This window comes from Bos mutus, chromosome 19 (assembly GCF_027580195.1).
Source record: "Bos mutus isolate GX-2022 chromosome 19, NWIPB_WYAK_1.1, whole genome shotgun sequence".
Lineage (NCBI taxonomy): Eukaryota > Metazoa > Chordata > Mammalia > Artiodactyla > Bovidae > Bos > Bos mutus.
This window is the reverse complement of record NC_091635.1, coordinates 37,045,177-37,067,726: the sequence shown is the minus strand read 5'-3', so window position 1 is coordinate 37,067,726 and position 22,550 is coordinate 37,045,177. Positions and strand designations below refer to the sequence as shown.

The 22,550-nt window shown below is 50.2% G+C and overlaps 1 protein-coding gene and 1 pseudogene across 2 annotated transcripts; one reads left to right on the top strand and one right to left on the bottom strand.

The window, feature by feature from the left end:
- The first annotated feature begins 949 nt into the window (after positions 1-949).
- LOC138992125 (proteasome assembly chaperone 3 pseudogene) lies at positions 950-2,322 on the top strand (annotated as a pseudogene).
- A 2,477-nt stretch (positions 2,323-4,799) lies between these two features.
- ARHGDIA (Rho GDP dissociation inhibitor alpha) lies at positions 4,800-8,900 on the bottom strand. 2 transcript variants are annotated; one of them, XM_070390174.1, is made up of 6 exons: positions 8,770-8,900; positions 7,035-7,251; positions 6,850-6,933; positions 6,424-6,500; positions 6,280-6,343; positions 4,800-6,161 (listed from the first exon to the last, which is right to left on the bottom strand). In XM_070390174.1, the coding sequence occupies exons 2-6, from the start codon at positions 7,222-7,224 to the stop codon at positions 5,962-5,964; spliced, it is 615 nt and encodes a 204-aa protein (XP_070246275.1). In that variant the 5' UTR covers positions 7,225-7,251; positions 8,770-8,900; the 3' UTR covers positions 4,800-5,961. The 2 variants fall into 2 exon arrangements, with proteins under 2 accessions (XP_070246275.1, XP_070246274.1); XM_070390173.1 differs by having other exon boundaries at positions 7,035-7,397; positions 8,770-8,877.
- Positions 8,901-22,550: the final 13,650 nt, after the last annotated feature.

Sequence of the window (22,550 nt, the reverse complement as noted above, 5' to 3'; positions counted from 1 at the left end):
TAAGACTCATCATCGATTTAATAACTTGGCAGGAGGGAGACACTGCTACATTAAATGTACACGTTGGCTATAGTAACATCTTGGTTTTAAAAATGGTAAAACAGAAAAAGTATGTTTTTGTACTTTAGAGAGTTTGCATTTGTTGACACCTTGCTCCTGAGGGCATGTGTTCTCATATCCTATGCAGTATTCCTTCTAGAATATGAATTTCGGAAGGTCAAGATCAGGTTCTCTGTGCCCCTCCGCCAGTGCCAGTAGAGCAAGAATCAGGAGGAAGTGGTTGTACCTCCTGGGGGGTACTTTACTGGAGCTGGGCCTCCCAAAACAAAAGGCCGTGAATGATGTGTCTGCAGCCTCCAGCCCACTTCCGTGTTCTGGCCTGGGTGCTGGCCTGCTGAGCAGCAGGCCCGGCTCATAATAAGCATCACAGGTCTGCTCTGCTCTCTGGGAACCGGTGGGAACTGCCTCATGTCTCCTGCCCAATCTTCCCACGTTTTTGTGATTGCCATGACTGTTTTACAGACCACAATTTGGGGCCTGAGACAAGGGATCTTTGTATCACATCTCGATTTCAGAGGCACTCATGAAATCTGAGTTTAGATACCTAAGTTTGGGGACTTTATAGTTTTTTCAGCTAACAGAATGAAGATATACTTGGTGACACTTTGGAGGGAGCTTGGCCTCATGCTGCTGCTGCTGCTAAGTCACATCAGCTGTGTCCGACTCTCTGTGACCCCATAGATGGAAGCCCACAGGCTCCCCCGTCCCTGGGATTCTCCAGGCAAGAATACTGGAGTGGGTTGCCATTTCCTTCTCCAATGCGTGAAAGTGAAAAGTGAAAGTGAAGTCACTCAGTCGTGTCCAACTCCTAGCGACCCCATGGACTGCAGCCTACCAGGCTCCTCCATCCATGGGATTTTCCAGGCAAGAGTACTGGAGTGGGGTGCCATTGCCTTCTCCCACTTGGCCTCATAGCATGTGGTAAATAGTTGAGACTACTGGAACCAAGGGGAGAACAGACCAGATGCAGAACAGCCAGGATCTGAGCTGCTGGTGATGGTTGAGCCTTACTGTGGTTCAATTTGAACTCCCTGGTCAAAACCAAGGGCAACTGGGACACGTCTTGATGCAGGTGATGACAGAGCCAGTGTTGTGCAGCCCAGATGGACACAGCCAAGTCATCCTTCTGTGAGGACCAGGGCCTCACCGGGGCTCCGGCGTGGGCGGGGGCATGATGCTTTCATGCTCTGTCTGCATTGATGGACCTTCTCAAAGCACAGTTACCCATCATGAATCAACCTGTGCACTGACCTGTGCAGGAGCAGGGAAGCGGGCTTCCCAAAAAGCGGGAGGGAGGCCAGGTATGGTGATAGCCCCAGGTCTCCAGTTTCTGGGGCTGGTAAATAGCTGGGTGAGGTGCAGGGGTGCAGCCTGTCCCCCAGAACATAGGCCAGGTTCAGTGTGCACCTCTGCAGGCCTTGGCCCTGAGGGAAGGGCTAGTGTCTTTTTCCTAAGGCCACTCACAGGCCTTTCAAGGGCAACTCTAGGAAGAGGTGATGAAGCCATGGTCACTGTCACGCCAATGCCCTGAACTGAGTGTGTCCTTGGAGGGCAGAGCCTACCCACCTGGTAGCTGTGGCTCTGGCATCTCTGAACCCAGCACAGTCGGCTCAGGATGACCTCCAGGGGTCTCTTACACCCAGAGAAGGTGCTCACTGGTTAAACAACTGAGTGATCAGTGTTTGATAAAGACTACTCTTGAGTTCTCTGGGCATGGTGAGCGCAGGCAGCGTGGCGGGTGGCTGGGTGCCATTGAGCAGACTCAGCTATGGAAGGTACACCATCGGTGATATCCAAAGAGAAGACTGCAGTGGTGTGTGGAGTCCCCACCCAGGGGGCCTGCACAGCGTTTAGCAGTCACATCCTGGTGGTGGTGACCCAGTTGGGGAAGATGGGTACCCTGGTCTCCCTGGAACCCAGCAATGTGACTAGTGACATCAGCAAGCCTGTGCTGACCACGAAAGTCCTCCTCGGGAAGGATGGGCCTCTCATCCATGTCTTCGCAAAGAACCTGGTGGCATTTGTGTCTCAAGAAGCTGGAGAGTTCTCCTCGCCCTGGACATGAAGGACAAGAGCATGGAGGTGGTGATGGCTCTGAAGGAGGTGATCCAGACATGCCAGGTGTGGTGACGCTGGCATGGTCACCCCTGCTCTCCAGGAGGGCCATGCGGCAACTCAGACACCCTCTCAAGGATTTGAAGGTCCTCCTTTAGTTAGCAGGAGCTCTCTCTGGCTTTGGCCCTTGAAGTTGGAAGAAATACAGACACCTCAGGCTGACCTTGGTTTGGAAGCGGGCGTCCCCTGCAGAGGGAGGACAGGAAACATGTCCTGAGAAAGTTTCGAGTCCTCCCCAGGTCCAGGCAGCCACACCCGTGTGAGAATTGACAGAATGAGTCATGGCCCTCAATTGTTGGGGGAAATTTTTTTATTAAAAATAAATGCATATCCCCCTCCAAAAAGTTCTCTGGACTTCCCTGGTGATCCAATGGCTAAGACCAGGCTTCCACTCAGGGGACACAGATTGGGTTTCTTGTCAGGGAACTAAGATGCTGCATTCCACATGGTGTGAAGAAAAAAAAAAAGCAAGCGCATTCTCAGAATAAAATAACTCCTTTTTAACCCAACTGGAGGTATTAACAGCAAGCTCATGAACACCCAGGAATCCTCTTTACTTGCAGATTTCTACTGTGGAGCAGCAGCACGGGGCCGAGGGCTGTGCTATGGGCCACAGAGGTTTGCACACAGGTGAACTGAGACACAGGTGGGATATAGGAACCAGGTGCAGTGGTGAGGGAGGCCGTGGTAGACTGAAGTGGACTTGGATTGTAAAGCATGACAGTGCTGAGTATGAAGATTCTAGTAAGCTGCAATAACTGGTGGGTAGTCCATGAAAGGCGCTGACCTGGTGCCCATCGCCATGCTCCTCAGTGGAAGAAGGGTCCCTGTAGGGGATGGCTGAGGGCCATGGACAGGAGGGAGTGGAGAGGGTTACAGGTGCTGGCTCATAATGGTGGGGAGGCCAGGCTCAGGAGCACTGAGCTGTACAAACGGGTTTGGGGTGGAACCAGGAGGATCAGGTTAGACTTGGGACCTGAGAGACACGTCATGCAGGTCCTACAGGTGCCACCTCATGTTAGCCTTCACGAGGGGAGGAACCAGAACAAAGTCCTGGCTGCTGGCAGGGTGCCTGTCCAACCTGGCACTTGGGGTCTGAGTTCACGAATCAAAATCAAGCTTGGAAAATCCAAGAGTCAAGATGGCATGACTAGCCCTTCTGGCCTGCCAGAGCCTCTGAAAGCCCTTGCCCAATAAACCAAATTGCTGACAGCACAGGTCAACCCTAGATTTGAAGATTTTCACTGGACATTTTAGGAAGTGGACCAGGAGAGTTGGAGGGGCTCTGGCTGGCCCTGGGGCTCCTCTGGCTGGCTGAGACTATAGCTGCTGCCTGGAAGCCTTTCGCCTCCAAAGGTAGGGCTGTTTCAGAGGTATGGGCATCTTAGTTTTGTGAGAAAGGCCTTGGGCTTGGGAACCCAGGGCTGTGCAGTCTGTCTTCCCCTGCCTAAGGCTGGTGGTCCCAGGAGGTTGGTTAGGGTTTGTCCCCTGTGACTGTGACTCTTGGATTTATGTTTGGGCCAGCTGCTGCAGAAAGTGGCAGTTTGTCCTGGTACCTAGCACAGGGGCCCTGGGGTAAGGAAAGCCAGGCGGTAACCAGCCCTGTGGGAGCCATCCTGGCATGGCATGTGGTCACTGGCACGGGGGTGGGAATGAAAGGGTACTTCCTGGTCTGCTCCAGCTGGCAATAAATCCTTGAAGGGCTCACCCTGCTGCTAAGAACTGAGAAAAGTGGCAGCCTCTGGCAGGCGTGGCCAGGGTGGGCACACAGACAGCAGCAGCCTAGGTGTGGCACACACTTTTCTCACCAGCTGAGCACAAAGGAAGATTTCACCCTGAAAGTTTTGCCACTGAGCCATGAAACGGGGTTTACGGACTCAACTTTGTCTGGATGGAACTGGGGATTCGTATATGCCCTCTCCTTGTCCAGTCGGTAAGGGGTGTCTTAGTTCCTGGGTGCCCTTGGGGGTGCTGCTAAGGCAGCACCATCCCTGCCACCCCAAGGTCCTCAAGAGACCCTGCCAAGTAGCGGGACTGGCAGTGGTGCATGCGTGTCTCGGCAGTCAGTCCTTCAGGGCTCCCCAGGCACTCTCCTATGCCTCCTTGCAGCGAGGGTCCCCATCTCCTCCCATCCACCCCGCCTCACAATCCCACCTTTGGCCCTCTGGCCTTCCATGCCACCCTCTCCACTGGCCCTGCTGCCAACTTCTCCATCCTCCCATCCAGCTCTGAGTTCCTGTCCTGGGTTCCCTGGGACCCAGTCATTGTATTTGTTCCCAAGTCTTCAGCATGGTTCCCCTTTTTTGAGGTTGGAACCATTCCCTCTCAGAGGCTCAGAGAGGGCCCACAAGCGGTGTGCAGGAGTCACTTTAGACACCGGATGCCCCACTGGACCCAACTGTCCCCGACCCCTTTCCCCGGCAGAACCCACCAGCCAAAAGGACAGCGCTAGCCTGGGGGCTGATGTGTCTGAGTAAGGGCTGTAACCCCCTTCTCCTTCACCAGCCACAGACAGTGGTGACTGCGCCTGGCCCCTGGCCCTCCTGCGGGTGCCCCGGGGAAGCAGAGCAACGGGGCCCCCATTTCCCCTTCCCCACCAGGAGATGAGCAGCAGACACCCTGGCTCCTTAGGGGGAAGTTTATTTCCCGGTCAGAAAAGGAGAAGCAGGGACAGGCGCCTGTGCATTCTAGGCCCGGGCCTGACCAGGGAGGGTGGGGTCGGGTGGGGTGGGGGCAGAGGGGATGGCTCCAGCGGTGCAAGCTTGGTCCCACAGTTGTCCTGGCTGGGTCCAGGGAGGGCCTGCTGGGGATGGTGGCACCGAGCCCGGGGGCAGAGGGGCAGACCAGCGGGCCCAGAGGACGGCACATATGGAGGCAATAAATACTGGCGGGCCAGGCACACGACTCCAGGCCGGCGGGCCAGGAGGGACAAGTAAGGCTCGGCCACTGGCTTTGTCTGCCGAGGGCTCTCTCTTGGGGCCGTGGGCTGTAGGCACTGCCCACTGGGACAAAGAAGGCAGAGGCGTGAGGACACCCAGCCTCCCAGGTGGCACTGGAGGCCGCTTTTGAATTTTGGCAATTTGGCTTTTCCCAAGCCCCTGGAGCTGTCCCCGCAGGCCTGGCCAGGCCAGGGCAGACTAGGGACCAGCACATCCCAGAAGCCTTCCCGGGCCACGGGGATCACAGACAGGGTAGGGACTGGGCGGGGAGACACCACATGCTCATGCAGACGCAGGGTTAGAGGTTAGTGACGCCCCCACAGCACACGTTCCACATGTTAAGGCATCATGGTTAGACCGTTACTGACAGTGATGGATGGGCTGACCGGGGAGAAGTGAAAGCTGGAGGACAACCGGCCCCACGAGGCCCCATGCGGTACACCCCACCCCCACCAGGAAGGGGGCGACAGGAGTCCAGGTAACGTAACAGAGAAGGCCCAGGGGACCTGAGCACCCTGAACCCCACTGCGATGCCTGACTCCCGTGCCAAGGACTCAGGTCGGGTCAGGACAGTGGGGGAATCTCGAGGGATACAGAAGGGGAGGTCGAGGCCTCCCTCCCCACAGCACAGGCGGAAGCAGCAACAACACTAGACCACCGAGGAGGCTGGGGCCAGTGGGCTGGGAGGGTAGAGGAGGGACAGGCCAGCCAGGAGGCAGCCCAGGGGCAGTGGTGGCAGCGTGGGCGGGCCCTGTCAGCACTTTGGTTTGGGGTCAGGGGGTTGGGGTGGTGGGGGGGGCGCGTCCGTCCTTCCGTCCGCCTGCCCTGCCCGCCTCCCGGCAGGGGCTCAGTCCTTCCACTCCTTCTTGATGGTGAGATTCCACTCCCAGGACAGGTGGTCGGTCCTGTCGTCGTCTGTGAAGCGGGACTTGATGTTGTAGCTGCCTCGAGCCAGCATGCCCTTGGGCGCCTCCTCCATGGGGGTCAGGAACTCATACTCCTCCGCCCGGGGCCCATAGCTCCCCACCATGTAGTCGGTCTTGTCAACTGCGGGGTGCGGGGAGGGCGTCCGTCAGGGAGCTGAGCCGGGCCTTTCCTCGCTCCCTCCCGACGCCCCTGGAGCCCCTGGGTGGCCACCTCCCCCCTGGTGCCCACCCTCACTCACTCTTCACGCCTTTCCTGTACGTGTGCTGGATGTACTTCATGCCAGACACAATCTCTCGGTTCACCTGCAAGAAGGCACCCAAGCGGGGCTCAGCCAGACTCTCCAGTCCGAGCCCCCAGCATCCCCCCTGAGCCTCCTCCTTACCCGGAAGGAGATTTTTATCCGATATTCCACACCCTCCTTCAGCACAAAGGACTGCTTCTTGAAGCTCTCCAGATCACCTGCGTTTGAGAGGAATGCCACACTAGGAGGTTCAGGTAGGGGAGGCCACTCCGGCCCTGGTGGGGTGCTCCGTCTGCCCCTCTACACACACACACACACACACACCCTGGCATCCCAGACCACACCAAACACACATACACACACCCCCCTTGGCATCCCAGGCCACACACCCAGACACCCACACACACCCCACCCCCCAATCCCAGGCCATACCAAAGCCAAAGCCTTATTAAAAGTTGCACTTCCTAGGCTCCCCACAAGAGGGTGCCAGCACCTCAACAAATTATTTTTAGGGGAAGCAGCAGGGTGCCAGGCAGCCCCAGCCAGGAACCTGGAGATGCCACTCACCTGTCAGGTCCAGCTCCAGGGGGCCCGGGGCAGTACTACACACCAGGGTTAGTCGAGTCACCACAACATTGGGGACATTGGGGTCTGCAGAGTGACAGCAAGTTAGAGCTCTGCCAGTGGGGGAAATAGTGGCAGACACGCAAAAAAGCAACAGGTGTCCACACACCCCACCAGGGCCCACTTACCAGCAGACACAGCCACACGGCCCAGAAGGGCCTCCTTGTACTTGCGCAGACTCTCGTCGTCCTTGTCCAGCTCCTGGATCTCCTGAATGCTCTTCTGGGCCGGGGGCTTATAGTTGACTGAGTGCTCGTCCTCCTCGTTCTCTGCCGCAATCTGTGCCAACTGCTCAGCTGTGGGCTCCTGCTCAGCCATACTCACCTCTAGCTGGATGTGAGACACCTGTGACCAGGGTAGCAGGGGCTGTGGCAGCCTGGAGGGACCCACAGTGTGTCCCCGCCTGCCCTTCTGCAGGACCTGCGGGTGATCTGCACAGCTCTCTGCAAGTGGCCAAGCCCCCAACCTGGGCCCAAGGGGAGGTGCACGTTCTGTAACAGGAAGGCAGTGACGGCCAGAGCTTCAAAAAGGGCCCAGACACAGGCTCCTGAAGCCCAAAGCGGCCACTCACCTCCTCGCCCTGCCCACCTCACAGGACCTCACCCCAGCATCCAGAGCTAATGAAAGCTGCAGCCTGCTCTCAGAGGAAACCAGGCACAGCTCCCCTGCTGCCCAGGAAGCAGCAGCACCTGGGTCCAACCAGGAAGCACCAGGACCAAGTGCTGCTTCCTGTTCTGAGCTGCCCAGGCCCTCCCCTCAAGGAACCCTTTTGCTGGGTTCTCTCTGACCATCCTGTTCCTTCGAAAACGCCCCAGCTACAAACCAAGGCCTTTGTGCAGGACATGGGTCAGTCATGTCTCACTCCAGCCCAAACACAGGGCTCCCCTAGAGCTCAGGTGACGGGGCTAGCCTAAGTCCCACAGGTAAGTCCTAAAATGGCCTAAAAGACCCTACCTGTCCGACAAACCAATCTCTAACTGTGAGGGTCTGTGACCTAGAATTTGGGAACTGCACAGCCATGTGATGGGTAGTCTCAAGATCCTCCTTCCGCCCGGGCCCCAGAAGAGCCCAGAGCAGTGGTGTCAAAGCGAGAAGTGATGGGGCAGCCACAGGACTTCCTTCGCTAAGGATGACCGTCGCACCCTGTAGAATCCCTGAGGAGTATCTGAAACCAATTCAGATTAGACCCGGCGGTGTGGGAGGTGGGTCAGGGCCACCGGTTGCCAGTAAAGACAGCCAATGCCGGGACGTGCGTGAGGACCTTATCTTAAAAAGGGCCGCTGGGGACCCGGAACCGCCGGGCCGCCACAGGCAGGGTGGGGCCGGCTCGTTTTTCCAAGCTTCCCTGCAGCTTCCTCTGGAATTCCTCTAGAAGGCTCACGCCCTAACGTCACCCAAGCGCGGCCGCAGGCGACAAAATCATTTAAGTGAGATGGCAAGGCCCGCACTTCCGCAGGGCCTGCAATCTGGGCCAGGCGAGGCCCGGCAAGCAGGGTGGGGCGCAGGGACCTCACCTCCCAGGGGAGGAGGCGTCCCGCCTGGCCCCTATCCGCGCACACTAGCGAGGAGGGGTCTGCCGAGTACGAGCAGCGACCACAAAAGAGGTCTGCACAGACCCCGGCTCCCGCCCCCGGCACACGCGCCCCCGCCTCCAGATCCCCGCGCCCCCGATTGCACGTGGGCCCGCCCTGCGCCCGGGGCGCCGCCCGCTGTCAATGCCGCCCCCGCCCTGCGCAGATTCCCCCAGCAGGACTGGCGGGCGGGGCGGGAAGCGAGAACAAAGGCGCGGCCCCGGCCTCCTTCCCCGCGGCCGCTTCGCCCGCCGTGCCCACCGCGCTCGCTGGCCCCGCCGCCCGCACTCACCGGAGGATCGTCCGCGCCGCTCTTCGCGCTCCCTCCCGCACAGAATGACGAACGTCGCTGCCCCGCCCGCGCGCGCCCTGCCGGCCACTTCCGGGGTCACGCGACTTCCGCTCGCGCTGGGCGGGCCGCGGATAGCGCATGTGCGAGGAGCTGCGGGCAGCGCGCCGCCGCCATCTTGCGGGCCGGCCTCTTGGGCGCGTCCGTTTGGGCAGCGCGGCAGAGGGGACTTACCGGTTGGGGCTCCTGTGCCCTTTGCCATAGGCTTCTCTTAGTCCCGGGTATCCCCAGGAAGTCAGCCGGCAAGCTGAAGGGGCGGGGAAGTGAGACGGTCTGCGAGGTGCTGGGACGCGCTTGTGTTACGGGCGCGTCTCCGTCAGCGGGCATCTCTCCTTCCGAGGGCACACTGCCATCACGCCGCGGGGACGAGCCGGCACACCCGGTCCCATCAAGGAGCCGGGGTCAGCGAGTGGCAGCTGTCCGGCCTTAGGCGGCCTTCGCGCCCACTCGCCGCTGTTCGCCCTCCCGGAAGTTATCGTCGGACGTTCATCCACGGGTGTCCAAATGGCTCTCTCCAGGCCTTTCCCCTTCCAGACCAAGTCAGCATGCCGTCGCCCTTTTGGGAGCTCCTAGCCCAGACGCCACCAGGCGTGGCGACTGTCGGACACATGCCCACGCGTTCAGCCAGCGAGCATTTTGCAGCCCCAAGCAGGGCCTATAATTTGTAACCAGCCTGGCGGAGCCTGCGCTGCCAACGCCGGTCTAGCATGCAACTCTCCTTCCTTCACCTCCTCCTCGCGGAGTGCAAGACCTCAAATGCTTCACAACGAAGTCATCACACACCCCTGGATTGCGTGTGGTGGGGGCATTTTAGGTCACAGAACCTAATGTGAAATACTGACCTTGATATCTTTTGGAAATGTCTTAAGTTTGGGGGAATATTTGCGAGTTTTCTGTAACTAAGAGTCACATGGTCAGCTTAAAATGTATAAAGTTTAGTTGGCCAAAGGCAGAGCATTCCAATATTGTATTTATTCCATACGTGCTTTTGAGGCTTCCTGTTGGCTCACCTGAAAACCGTGCCGCTAGACCCGGCCGCACTCGTCCTGCGTCGTGCTACACTGCAGAATCGCTGACTGAGCAAGTCTGTTTTTCGACAACCCAAGCGCTTTTTGAAAACTATCAAACTCTGTCACCTATTGCTGTGTAAAAACATAACCCTGGAATTTAGCAGCTTAAAACGACCAACGTACACTGTCTTTACCAAGGATCAGGGAGAGCTCCGCTGGGTGGTTCTGGCTCCAGTCTAGTGAGGTTGTGGTTGAACTGTGAGCCAGGGCCCTGGTTTCAGGATCTGCAGGAATTCCAAGCTCATGCACGTGCTGTGGGCAGGAGGCTCTGATCCTCACAGGCTGTTGGCTGGAGGATTTAGTTCCCTGCTGCCCACAGGTTCTGGCTTCTCTGTAAGGCAGCTGGCTTTCCCCACGTGAGGCCTCAGAAAGAGAATTCAAGCCAGGGAAACAGTAAGTGCCCAACACAAAGCCACAGTGCCCCTCACAACCTAGTATGAGAGGTGCCCTTGTTTCTACTCTTGTGCTGGGCATGTGGAGCTTCCTCAATACAGGGCTGGAGGGGAGCATGGGGACATGAGGACAAGGAGACGAGCTGGGCCATTCAGCCATCTTGGAGGTGGCCCACCACATGGATGGAGGCAGAAAGAATGGGAATATAAAGCCCAGAGTTTCTGCCATCAGCGTCTACAGGTGCCCTCTAGCTTACCTCCAGCCCTGTGCCAGGTGTGCCCTCATCTCCGTACGACATGGAGTAAGTCTGAAGCAAACGTCAATGTCACTTCACCATAAATATTTCTACACACAATATTCTAAGTAAAAAGGTCCTTTGGGAGTTAATAACTGCGGTACCATCATGCCATGTATGTAACAAACCACTATGTAACAAACCACTCCAGAACTTCCCCGGTGGTCCAGTGGTTAAGATTCTGAGCTGCCAATGCAGGGGGAACAGGTTCAATTCCTGGTCAGGGAACTAAGATCCCATATGCTGCTTGAGGTGATAAAATGAAAACAACAACAAAAAGATGACCATGTTGCATAGCGCTCGGCCTGGGCTGTTGACCCAAGGACTTCCCATATGGCTCCTGCGGAATGTTGGCCACTGGAACTTCAAAAACAAATGTTCCAAAAAACCTGTTTTCTATGCCTGAAGGAAGGGCAGGGCCCAGCAGTAAGAGCAGGTGAGAATTAGGAATAGAGATATATAAAACAGTAGCCAACATTCAGTTGACAAATCACTCAGTTTACTACACACAATTACAAAGCAAAGACAAGGGGGTAATGAACCACTACAGGGAGAAGCTTGAGAAGGAGGCCTCTCAGCATGAGCAGCGTCTTTGGTCCCGGGGCAGTAGGACTCAAGACAAACATGAATGGGAAGTTGCCTTCTGCTCCAGCAGGGCCTCTGGCAGTGTCCGAAATAGCTGGAACAGCTCTCAACAATGTGGAGTAGGTTCCTCCAGGGAAGAGTTTTCAAAGTCACTGGGCATAGTGGTCTCTTAAGGAGCAGCAGTTAACCCTAGGGGGAGGGGTCTTGACTCTTAACAGTTCTTTTTCTTTGAGTGACAAACATCATCCTTCAAGCTTCTTATCTAAAGTAATACTCCTAGTTTATCACTTAAAATACAGTGCTACAGCAGACATTTCAAAACAACTAACATGGAAGTTCACATTGGCCAGTGTGACTCCATTTTTAACTACTTAACATATCTTCATATAGCTTAAATCCCACGAGTTTCACACAAGGTGAGTAGGAATCATAACAGAAATCACTTCATAACAGATTAGATTCCACCTCTCAATGCGAAGAGGAGCAAAGGGTGATGTGTGGCCTTCTACCACACACTGCCTCCCAGGACCCCCCAAAGTCTCATCCCATCATGGTTTCTGGTCAGGACTCAGGTGAGGATGAGTCTGGGGGTGTGGCTTTTCTTAATCTGAAAGTGGGAGCTGAAGACCCAGAAGACCTGCTTTGTGGCAGGAGGCAAACCTGTGTCATCTCACTCCCTGACCATCAGAATTGTGACCATAATGTGTGTTTCACACCAAGTTTTGTAGTAATTTATAGAGCAGTAAGTACCTGGAATACTAATCAAGAAAATTAACAAATTCTGTTTTTTTAATTATCTGTATTTAGTTTTGATTGCACGGGGTCTTCATTGCTGCTTGTGGGCTTTCTCTAGTGGCAGGCAGGGGCTTCTCTTCGTTGTGACGCATGAGCTTCTCACTGTGGCGCCTTCTCTTGTTAGGGAGCATGGCTGTAGGTGCACAGTCTGCAGTACTTGCATCACGCAGGCTTTAGTTTCTCCCCAGCATGTGGGATCTTCCTGCACGAGGGATTGCTCCCATGTCCCCTACATTAGCAGGGGGATTTCTATCCACTGTACCACCAGGGAAATCCAACAAATTTATCACTAAAGATCTAAATATTATTTCCCTTGATTGTACTGAATTGTTTTACTTCTGGTTAGAGCTTTGTACATGGCATTAGTTGTGCTCGTATCTTCATAATAGGATCATCGTCTCTGCTCCTTGCAGTGTCTTGTTGAAGGACCAGGGTCACTGGTCCTTCGAGTCTCCCACAACTGTCTCTGGATGGCAGCACAACCCCCAGTACTGACATTGAGTCCCTGCCCTCCATCCTTTCTGAAGGTGCAGGTTGGACTGGCAGGAGCTAGACCCTTTTGGAATGTGACACACTTCTAGCGGGGAGAGGGATGACACTGTTTTGAACCTTTTGTCAGATTAGCAAAGAATCTTAAGAGATGTGACCTGACGTGGCATGGCCACACCCAGAGCACCCAGGCTGGGGAGGGCTGTGAAAGGATACCTTGAGCCTTAACAGTGTTCTGAGGAAAGAAGAGCGGCTGTGTGCAAAGATTTACTTACAAGGACTTTAAAAAAATACATTTATTTGGCTGCGACGGGTCTTAGTTGTGACCTGCAGGATCTCTGATCTTCCTTGCAGTGTTCAGGTTCTTTTAGATGTGGCTTGTGGGATCTAGTTCCCTGACCAAGAATTGAACCCAGACCCCTTGCACTGGGAGTGAGGAGTTTTATAGCCAAGGGACCACCAGGGAGGTCCCAGACAGAAGGACATTTATTTCACCATTTTCACAGTATCAAACGTTTTCATAACAAGGATCTGAAAAGCAGAGTAGATCACTGAGCAGACCCAGAGCATCTACACTGTAATAAATAAAATGTATTAATTTAAAAGCCCTGTGATGAATTAAAACGTTTTACATTATTCAAATAAAAATATTTAATGACATAGAAAGTCACCTTTACTGAGGTAGAATTTACAAAATCCATCAGTTCAAAGTTGACAATTCAATTATTTTTTAGGAAATTTGTAGAAGGGCATAATCCTCAGGCCAAGAAAGTTTCCCTTGCACTATTTGTAGCTGACACCTACTCTAAGCCCTCTTTCCCCGCAGCCTCTGGCAACCACTGTCCTGCTTTTTGCACCTGTACATTTGTCTTTCCTGGACTGTTCATGTTGGTGGAATCACACAATATATAACTGTAAGACAGGTAGAACAGGGAAAAGGAGTCCAAAATGGCGGCGGCTAAAAAAGCCCGCAAAAATAGAACAGAAGAAGAAGGTCAAAGGAAGGTCCGAGGACCAGAGTGAGGACTTCAGGTAGAACAGCACTCCTGACTAAGCGCAATTTGCATAGGGCAGGCCCAGGGGGAAGGAAAAAACAGATAAAAAGAGGAGCCAAAGGGCTGCTCGCTCTCTCCCACGCGGCGTGCCTACTCTCTCTCTACCCCTGCCCCGCCCCCCCATCCCCCAACCCCCGTGTGCGCGCTGGGGCGCTCCTCCACTCTCTCTCTTCTTCGAGGATGGATTCTCCTGCTGGCTTCTAAATAAAATAGAGCTGTAACACTGATTTGTCTATGAGCTATAACACGGTCTGTCCAAGACCCGAGAGCTGTGACACGCCGAGGGGGCTTTAATGTCCATCACGCCAAATCTTTGTTGTGACGAGACAAAAACCGAGGAGCATACGCTCGGCTGACATAGCCTTCTAGTGTCTTGTGATTTCACCCAAGGTTTTGCAGTCCGTCTGTAGTGTAGAGTGTGCGCTTTGTCCTGTTTTTGTATAAGTATAGCATATTTTGTTTTGTATTCACTTGTCAGTTGATGCACTTTTGGTTTCCTTTTTGTCTGTTATGAACATTTGCATTTGTTTTCGCATGAATGTTTGGTTTGTTTGTTATCTTGGGTAGATTGCCAAGAGTGGATTTCCCCATGTTTTACAAGGTGTGTGCATGGGTGCTAAGTCACTTTAGTTGTGTCCAACTCTTTGTGACCCTATGGACTATATAGCCCACCAGGCTCCTGTGTCCATGGGATTCTCCAATCAACAATACCTGAGTGGGTTGCCAGGCCCTCTTCCAGGGGATCTTCCCAACCCAGGGATTGAACCTGTGCCCTTATGTCTCCTGCATTGGCAAGCGGGTTCTTTACTCCTAGTGCCAACTGGAAAGCCCTTTTCCAAGGTAGGAAGGTACCATTTTACAATCCTGACAGCAATGTGGAAAAGTTCCAGTTGGGCACACCCTTGTTAACACTTGGCATTGTCTATGTTTTTGATTAAAGCTGTCCTAGTGGGTGGGACATGATGTTTGTGGCTTTGATTTGCATTTCCTCAATGAAGAGTCTTCTTTGGTACAACATCTATTGAAGTTTTTTGTCCATTTAAAAATTTGATTGTTCTATTCAGTTGCAAGACCACTAATGGGTCCTGGATAGGAGTCCTTTGTCAGATGTATCTTTGTTACTTGACATTGTTTTTCATTATGTTTTGTTTTTAAGATATTTATTTATTTAATTTTTATTATTATTTTTGTCTGTGGTGGGTCTTGGTTGCTGCACCCGGGCTTTCTCTACTTGTGGCGAGTGTGAGCTGCTCTAGTTGTGCACAGGCTTCTCACTGCAATGGCTTCTCTTGTTGGGGGGCATGGGCTCTAGGCGCGAGGGCTTCAGTAGTTGTAGCTCGTGAGCTCAGTAGTTGTGGCAGACTGGCTTAGTTGCTCCGTGACATGTGGGATCTTCTCTGCCCAGGTATAGAACTGTTGTTCCTTGCATTGCGGAGTGGATTCTTAACCACTGGACCACCAGGGAAGCCCAACATTGTTTTTCTTAATGACATCATTTGCAGGGCAACCCTTTAGTGAATTCTAACATCAGTTTTTTTTCATGGCTCATGCTTTTGATGCTGTGTCTCAGAACTCTTTGCCAAAGCTAAAACTGTGAAGGTTTTCTCCTATAGTTTCTTCTATTATATGTATAATCTCAGCTTCCATTTAAGTCTACACTCCATCTTGAATTAATGTTTGTGTATAACTGAGTTAAGAGTTGAAAAGACTAATAGTTTTCAGCCACTGAACTGTCTTGGCACCTTTGTTGAAATTTTATTCACCATAAACTTAAGGCTTTATTTATAGACTCAATTCTGTTTTGTAACCTATATGTCACAACCTCTTGATAACCATAGCTTTGTAGTAAGTTTTGAAACCTGGCAGTGTAGGTTGTCAACTTTATTCTTTTCAAAATTGTTTTGGCTATTCAAGGTCCTTTAAATTTCCATATAAATCTTAAAATCTGTTTTCAGTTTCTACAAAAGCACTTACTGACAGGGATTGTTGTTTAGTTGCTGAGTCGTGTCCAACTCTTTTGCGACCCCATGAACTATAGCCCCACCAGGCTCCTCTGTCCATGCTATTTACCAGGCAAGAATACTGGAGTGGGTTATTTCCTTCTCCAGAGGATCTTCCCAGTGCAGGGATCAACCCGTGTCTCTTGTACTGGCAGGTGGATTCTTTACCACTGAGCCACCTGGGAAGCTCCATTACACTGTATCTATACAGCAATTTGGGGACAGTTGCCATTTTAACAATATTAAGTTTTTCAACCCAAAACATGAGATTTCTATGCATGTATTTGTTTTTTTATTTAAAGATTTTTTTTTTTTTTTTTACCAAGCCACATGGCACACTGGATCTTAGTTCCTTGACCAGGGATTGAACCTGTGCTCCCTGTAGTGGAAGCAGGGACTCTTAGACTGAGTTGTATACATATATACAATCTTTATAATATTCTTTTCCACTATGGTTAATTCTCGGAGAAGGCAATGGCACCCCACTCCAGTACCCTTGCCCAAAAATCCCATGGATGGAGGAGCCCGGTAGGCTGCAGTCCATGAGGTCGCTAACAGCTGGACATGACTTCACTTTCACTTTTCACTTTCACGCATTGGAGAAGGAAATGGCAACCCACTCCAGTGTTCTTGCCTGGAGAGTCCCAGGGATGGAGGAGCCTGGTGGGCTGCCGTCTGTGGGGTCGCACAGAGTCGGCCATGACTGAAGCGACTCAGCAGCAGCAGCAGCAGCATGGTTAATTCCCAGGATATCGAGTATAGTTGCCTGTGCTATGCAGTAGGACCTTGTTGTTAATCCATTCTATGTGTAATAGTTTGCATCTACTAACTCCAAACTCCCAGTCTATCCCTCCCCCATCCCATCCCAGGCATCTATTTAATCTTTAGTTTCTTTTTGTAGAATTTCATAGTTTTCAGTGTGCCTGTGTGCAGGTCTTGTACTTTTATTGTTAAATTTGTTCCTAAGCCTTTTTTTTTCGGGGGCGGGGCTGCATTGTGTGGCATGTGGGATCTTAGTTCCCCTACCAGGGATGGAACCCACACCCCTGCATTACGAGCATGGAATCCTAACCACTGGACCACTGGGGAATTTTTATGTTATTTTTAACATAACAGTGTCATTAACTTGCTTACCAAAATTAACAATGCTTTCCTAATATTATCTAATAGTTCATGTTCAATTCTTCTATCTCAGCTCTTATCTCAGGGGAGTCGAGGAGAGTCGATTGGGAGTTTGGGATTCACAGATGCAAACTACTATAAATAGAGTGGGTAAATAGCATTCTGTATACGGTATAGAACAGGGAAGTATATTTGATATTCTATAATAAACCATAATGGAAAAGACTATGAAAAAGAATATATAGGAAAATCCCTGGCAGGCCAGTGGTTGTGCATGCTCAGTTGCTCAGTCATGTCCAGTTCTTTGCAACCCCATGGACTGTAGCCTGCCAGGCTCTTCTGTCCATGGAATTTTTCCAGGCAAGAATACTGGAGTGGGTTGCCATTTCCTACTCCAGGGAATCTTCCCAACCTAGGGATCGAACCCACGTCTTTTGTGTCTGTCTCCTGTATCAGCAGGCAGATTCTTTACCACTATGCCCCCCAAGACTGCAGTTTCACTGCTGAGGTCCCAAGTTCAATCCTTGATCAGGGAACTAAAACTAAGATTCTACAAGCCCTGTGGCACAACAACAATACATATATAAAGCAGAATCATTTTGCTGTATGGCAGAAATTAACACAACATTGTAAACCAACTACATTTAATAAAATACCTTAAAAAGGAAAAACAAAAACAACTCTCTCATTTCAGTCGGTTTATTCACATCAGGATCCAGATGGAGTACACACTACACACTCGGATGATGTGCCACTGAGAGGTTTATTCTCATACCTGTCTGAAGCCACACATCAGTGAAATTCTGACTGCTAACTGGAGTGACCCTGCAGGTTGAGAGCTCACTCCAAAGACTGCCCCTGCTTCAGGCACCAGTCATGAGCTACCCACATTTTTTGCCAGCAGACTACAAATTCAAAGGTTCCCTTCACTGTTTCAAGTTCAATAAACAACTCAGAACTCAGGAAAACGATTTACTTCCAAGTATCCATTTATTGTAAATGATACAACTCAGGAACAGTCAAAGGGAGGAGATGCTTAGGACAAGGTACGGGGTGGGGGTTCCTGGCGTGTCTGTGCTGTCTCCAGGTGCACTGTCCTCCCAGCATTATGACGTGTTCGCCAATCCGGAAGCTCTTTAAACCCCGTGGTTTAGAGGTTTTTCAGTACAAGGCATGACTGATTAAATCATTGGACACTGGTGATTAACTCAATCTCCATCCCCTCTCCCCTCTGCAGAGGTCAGGGGGTAGGGGGTGGGGCTGAGAGTTCCAAACCTATGTCTTTCTGGTGACCAGCACCCACCCTAAAACTATCTAGGGGCCCACCAAGAGTCATTCATTAACATAAATTGAAAAGGCCTTGTTATGAATAACAAAAGATGATCCTATCACTCAGGAAATCTCAAGGGATTTAGGAACAAAGGACAAAGATCAACTTATATAGTTATTACACCACATTCACTTTTTTTTTCCACATTCACTTTTGATTCCTTTTCTATGCTTGTAGCACTTAGGTGGGGAGGAAGCCAGGACACCTATGGTAAGACATTCCCACGGGCACTTGTGGATTTGCCAGGGGAATCCTCAGGTGTGATTAGTGTGGTGTGTCTTCCATTCCCCTTACTTCTCAGGGGGTTTGAGCCCCAGGTCAGTTTGAGGAAGTGCTGTGGGCTTCCCAGTGCTTCATCTCAGGGGACACTCTGCTGGTCCTACCTGCAGTGAGGTATGGTAGGCTCCTGGGACTGCCTGGCCCACTATTGTCTATCATCACATTAGCTGCTGAGGACTCTTCCCAACATGCATCATGTTATTAGGCATCACAAAATGGTGATTTTTTTTCTAACACTTTTGTGTTTCTTAGCTGGATTTTTTTTTTTTCATATTTATTTATTTGACTGTGCCCGGTCTTAGCTGCAACACATAGGACCTTCAATCTTCATTGGGTCCTGCAGAATCTTTAGTTTCAGTACCTGGATTCTACGTCCCTGACCAGAGATGGAACCCAGGCAGGCCCCCTGCTTTGGGAGCTCAGAGTGTTAGCCACTGGACCACCAGGGAAGTCCCTTAGCTGGAATTCTTTTTAAAAAACCCCTAGTCATCAGCTATTTAATCCCTTCAAACTACAGTTTGTATAGAAAAAATATTTGTTTCTTTCCTTTTATTGGCCAATTTTTAGAATGAATCTCCAGAGGTGAACAGTAGATTTTTTTTAAATATCAATATGGACTCTTGGATGTTTATTTATTTGACCAAAAAAAAGAAATATTAATTCTATGAAACCACTAATGGTAATTTGAACGGCTTGTTTATGATGGATTTGTACATTTAAAAAACTGGAATGCTCACAGTGACTTTTCAGTTCAGTTCAGTCGCTCAGTTGTGTCCGACTCTTTGCGAACCCATGAACTGCAGCACACCAGGCCTCCCTGTCCATCACCAACTCCCGGAGTTCACTCAGACTCACATCCATCGAGTCAGTGATGCCATCCAGCCATCTCATCCTCTGTTGTCCCCTTCTCCTCCTGCCTTCAATCTTTCTTAGCATCAGGGTCTTTTCCAATGAGTCAACTCTTCACATGAGGTGGCCAAAGTACTGGAGTTTCAGCTTTAGCATCATTCCTTCCAAAGAAATCCCAGGGCTGATCTCCTTTAGAATGGACTGGTTGGATCTCCTTGCAGTCCAAGGGACTCTCAAGAGTCTTCTCCAACACCACAGTTCAAAAGCATCAATTCTTCGGCGCTCAGCCTTCTTCACAGTCCAACTCTCACATCCATACATGACCACAGGAAAAACCATAGCCTTGACTAGACGGACCTTTGTTGGCAAAGTAATGTCTCTGCTTTTGAATATGCTATCTAGGTTGGACATACCTTTCCTTCCAAGGAATAAGTGTCTTTTAATTTCATGGCTGCAGTCACCATCTGCAGTGATTTTGGAGCCCAAAAAAATATACAGTGACTTTTATATAGATACTAATTTATAATTAGTTCACATGCTAAAACATTGTATAATTTGTTTCTACAACCTGGACAGATAACATAAAAATTAACTCTGGCATAACTTAGACAAGATGATATATTTTAAACTAATGAGATTATCTCCCAGTACTCTGATGGCTTATTTTCACATTAAATCTTTATTGATGTATATTATTTATTGCTGCATACATGCTAAATCACTTCAGTCGTGTCTGACTCAGTGCCACCTCATGGACTGTAGCCCACCAGGCTCTTCTGTCCATGGGATTCTTCAGACAAGAATAGTGGGATGAGTTGCCATTTCCTCCATGGTATCTTCCGACACAGGGGTCGAACCTACGTCTCTTATGTCTCTTGCATTGGCAGGTGGGTTCTTTACCATTATTGCCACTTTCCCCTAAATGGTCAGTTAATTCCAGAATGACTCATTAATAATGACAGGTAATTAATGTAAACCATATAAACTTTTATGAAAATTACACAGTCCTATGTAATTCCATAACAAGTAATAAATGTAAATTACAAAAAAAAAAAAGCAGGATATGTGGGGAAGGCACAATAGAATACAAAGTGTAGCAAAAGAAACTAATTGTAGTACAAAGTACTCTGAACGGGGTAGAAGAGAAGGACTTGCCTAAGCAACTTTGGAAACTGGTACTTTCACTGGAAATCAGTACTCTGTGGCTCAACACATGGATGAACCCAATACTGTACCCAAGTTAGTAAATGCTTCTAACAGGGTGTATGTTAGCAGTTCTAAAATCAGGCTAGGGGGATACTTAAAGGACTGACATCATTTAAGCAAATATCATGTTGATAATGAGAGCCAGGTTTCTTTTTTTTTTTTTTCGTCCCCCTAGAGAGCCAGGTTTCTTATTGCCAGGGAAAGAATTTACAAATAAGGGGAGATGAGAATGAATCCTATGGAATTGGGTTGGAATCAGAGAACAGTAGAAACTCATGTTTTTTTTTAAATGCATGCTGCTGCTACTGCTGCTAAGTCACTTCAGTCGTGTCCAACTCCGTGCAACCCCAGAGACAGCAGCCCAACCAGGCTTCCCCGTCCCTGGGATTCTCAAGGCAAGAACACTGGAGTGGGTTGCCATTTCCTTCTCCAATGCATGAAAGTTAAAAGTGAAAGTGAAGTCGCTCAGTCATGTCCGACTCTTAGCGACCCCATGGACTGCAGCCCACCAGGCTCCTCCATCCATGGGATTTTCCAGGCAAGAGTACTAGAGTGGGCAGATAAATATTGATGTATATGCATGAATTAGTATATATATTTCCTAGCTTTGTCCTGAGAGGGCCCAGAAGCAACAACAGCCCAGTAGCAATGAGCACACCCAACACCCAGATCTTGGTTGTTAAATACCAGTCTCCACGAAAGGAGCCAGGGAATAGAAGGTGAGCCTGGAGCCTCTTCTGGGGCCAGAAAGTCAGGAAGTGCTTTAAAAAACAGGCTCCCCTGGCAGTCCAGCAATTAACTTTGACTCTATGCTTCAACTGCAAGGGGCACTGGTTCAATCCCTGGTTGAACTAAGATCCTACATGATGTACACAGTGCAGCCAAAACATTAAAAAAAAAATTTTTTTTTAAGGAAAAAGAAAACATAAAAAAGGACATGGCATGTCAAAAAGGCATAGGTGTGAAGAAGGCAATGGCAACACACTCCAGTATTCTTGTCTGGAGAATCCCATGGACAGAGGAGCCGGGTGGGCTACAAGTCCATGGGGTCTCGAGAGTCAGACACAACTTAGTGACTAAACCACCACCCAGGTGGGCTAGCTGAGAACTAGAGCCACCTGGAAGTTAAGTGGGGGTTGGAGGGGGGTGCAGAGTTCTGTCTAGGGGAGAAAGTAACCTTGAACTAACTGAGGCAGGGAGCTGCCAGAGAGATGGCTCAAGAAGTTGTTTCCAACAGGAGAAAGATCGAGTTCAGATGTAGGGTTAGAAAAATAGGTATCTTGACCAAAGGCATCAGAACAAGCCAACCCAACTGGTTCAGGAATGTAGTTTAATTAAATGAATCCAGATGGGAACAAAAATAGATTTAGGGACCACAGAGTGATTGGAGGAGTGGAGAAGGCTCAACAGGGTCTGGCTGACCTCACCTGAAGCCTAGGTGAGGACTATAGGCCAGGCAGAGAAGGGCTGGGAAAGCAATTGGAAAGTAGTTCGGGGAGGTTTTGGAAGGCAATCTGACTTCTCTTTGGAGGAAGTTTGAGCTGGCTGGGTTAGCAGTCAAGAGAAATGGGATTGAAAATGAAATTGGGGCCTCGGTATCCTTGGTGTTGGCCCAGCAAATACTTCTTAGTTGCTACCAGCCTGAAGAATCTATGTTGTAAACTCTTTGATTCCTTTGATTATGTGCTTTATATCCTTTTTTCCTATTTCTTAATAAGTTCTTTTGAAAAATGTGGAAAAAAAAAGGCATAGGAGGAACCCTAATGTCTGAGCAACAGAGTTTATCAGATTGTGACTCATAGAATCACATAAATTATAATCAGTTAACAGATTATGACTCATAGAATCAAATAGCCACAAGTCCATACTGACTGAAATAACTGAATAAATGGTGAAGGGACTGTTCTTTCTTAGAAAAGAATTCCAATTAATGTTGAAAGAATAGGGGAAATACAAAAAATGCAACATTAAACACTACAATAATAATTATCACACCATGAAAGTGAAAAAAAAGTGAAAGTGAAAATCCCTCAGTTGTGTCTGACACTATACACGGACTATGTAGTCCATAAAATTCTCCAGGCCAAAATACTGGAGTGGGTAACCTTTCCCTTTTCCAGGGGATCTTTCCAACCTAGGGATCGAACCCAGGTCTCCCACATTGCAGGGGGATTCTTTACCAGCTGAGCCACAAGGGAAGCCCAAGAATACTGGAATGGGTAGCCTATCCCTTCTCCAGCGGAGAACTGATACCGG

Bases quoted from the DNA above. Each gene is read 5' to 3' on its own strand.
- ARHGDIA (XM_070390174.1), bottom strand. From the start codon at position 7,224: ATGGCTGAGCAGGAGCCCACAGCTGAGCAGTTGGCACAGATTGCGGCA. The intron at 6,934-7,034 runs GTAAGTGGGCCC...GTCACTCTGCAG, and splicing joins CCGTGTGGCTGTGTCTGCTG to ACCCCAATGTCCCCAATGTT. The intron at 6,501-6,849 runs GTGAGTGGCATC...TCTCAAACGCAG, and splicing joins CCTGGAGCTGGACCTGACAG to GTGATCTGGAGAGCTTCAAG.